General features: G+C 52.4%; 1 protein-coding gene across 1 annotated transcript in view; it reads right to left on the reverse strand.

Annotated features, from left to right (window-relative positions):
* LOC103809155 (kelch-like protein 10) overlaps positions 1-629 on the reverse strand; it is a gene marked incomplete at its 3' end in the record, with an annotated part of 3,140 nt that extends 2,511 nt beyond the window's left edge. The window contains 2 exon segments of the mRNA XM_009081970.1: positions 1-262; positions 484-629. Coding sequence (XP_009080218.1) covers positions 1-262; positions 484-629 — 408 coding nt within the window.
* Positions 630-1,088: the final 459 nt, after the last annotated feature.

A 1,088-nucleotide genomic window follows, 5' to 3' on the forward strand; every position in this document is an offset into this window, starting at 1 on the left:
TCTCATGTAATAGTCGGTGAGTCTGTAGATGCCGATGCAATTCGCAAAGCTCAGCTTGGATATGAGGAACTCGCAGCACAGGCTGACGATGTCCATGACGTTGAACTGGTCAGCTGCGGCCAGCAAACTCTCAACGTTGTCCTCTGTGATTGGTACTCTCCCAGTGTAGGCATAATCGATGATGAGACTCATCATTTCTGCTGAAACACCAGGGATCTGATAGACTGCCTTCTCTGTGCTGTCCCAGCGGGTAAATAGAGTCCTGAAAATACAGCATTGCTGCGTTAAACCCTGTGCTGACCTCTTTGCTCCTCCTGCCTCCAGAAGCCATGCTGCTAAGGCCATGTGGTTTATTAATTTTTGAAAAAGCAGACACCAGCTGGGGACAGGGAGCACCAGGGGGAGCAGCACCCGTGCTGCCACAAGAATCATAGGATCATGGAGTATTTTTCATCTCCATTCTTTGAAGTTTCAAGTACTGACCTGAAGTAGACACTGCAGCAAGGTAGGATGAGCCTGTGAGCCTTGAATTCCACCCCTTGCACAGTAATGACCACATCACAGAATCTCCCTTCCAGGCGGAGCTCGTTGCAGACGCTGAGATTCCTATTGCTCATCTCCCTCTCCATGTGGGAAGATGAGTATCAGGTGGGTGGGAAGCTACTGCCCACACTGGAGCCAGAGGCAGTGCAAGGTCCTTCTCGCTGAGGTGCTTGTAGCACTCTGTCGTTGCCACCAAACATTCAGCACTGAACCCTCTTGCCCTGTGATGACATCACAGCTGCAGGGGTGACCCAGGCACAACATTCCATGATTGTCCTCAGCTCTGCTTATGCAGGATCCCGGACCTGCACCGTGCTGATGCTGCACAGAGCAAAACCCCCATGTGATCCTAGCAGCTCTTTGTATTATTTTGAGGGGGTGTAACACTCCCAGGACGTGGGCACCGAACGCTGCCGAAGTGCCTTGTGCCACCTCGCCCCCGAGGAAGCAGAGGCAGAGCCCAGCTCCTGTCAGTGCTGAAGCCACGCACACAGTCCCTGCTCATTTGTCGCTCAAATTGTGCCAACAGGTTGGCTATTGGGAAA

Source organism: Acanthisitta chloris, unplaced genomic scaffold, assembly GCF_000695815.1.
Source record: "Acanthisitta chloris isolate BGI_N310 unplaced genomic scaffold, ASM69581v1 scaffold9999, whole genome shotgun sequence".
NCBI lineage: Eukaryota > Metazoa > Chordata > Aves > Passeriformes > Acanthisittidae > Acanthisitta > Acanthisitta chloris.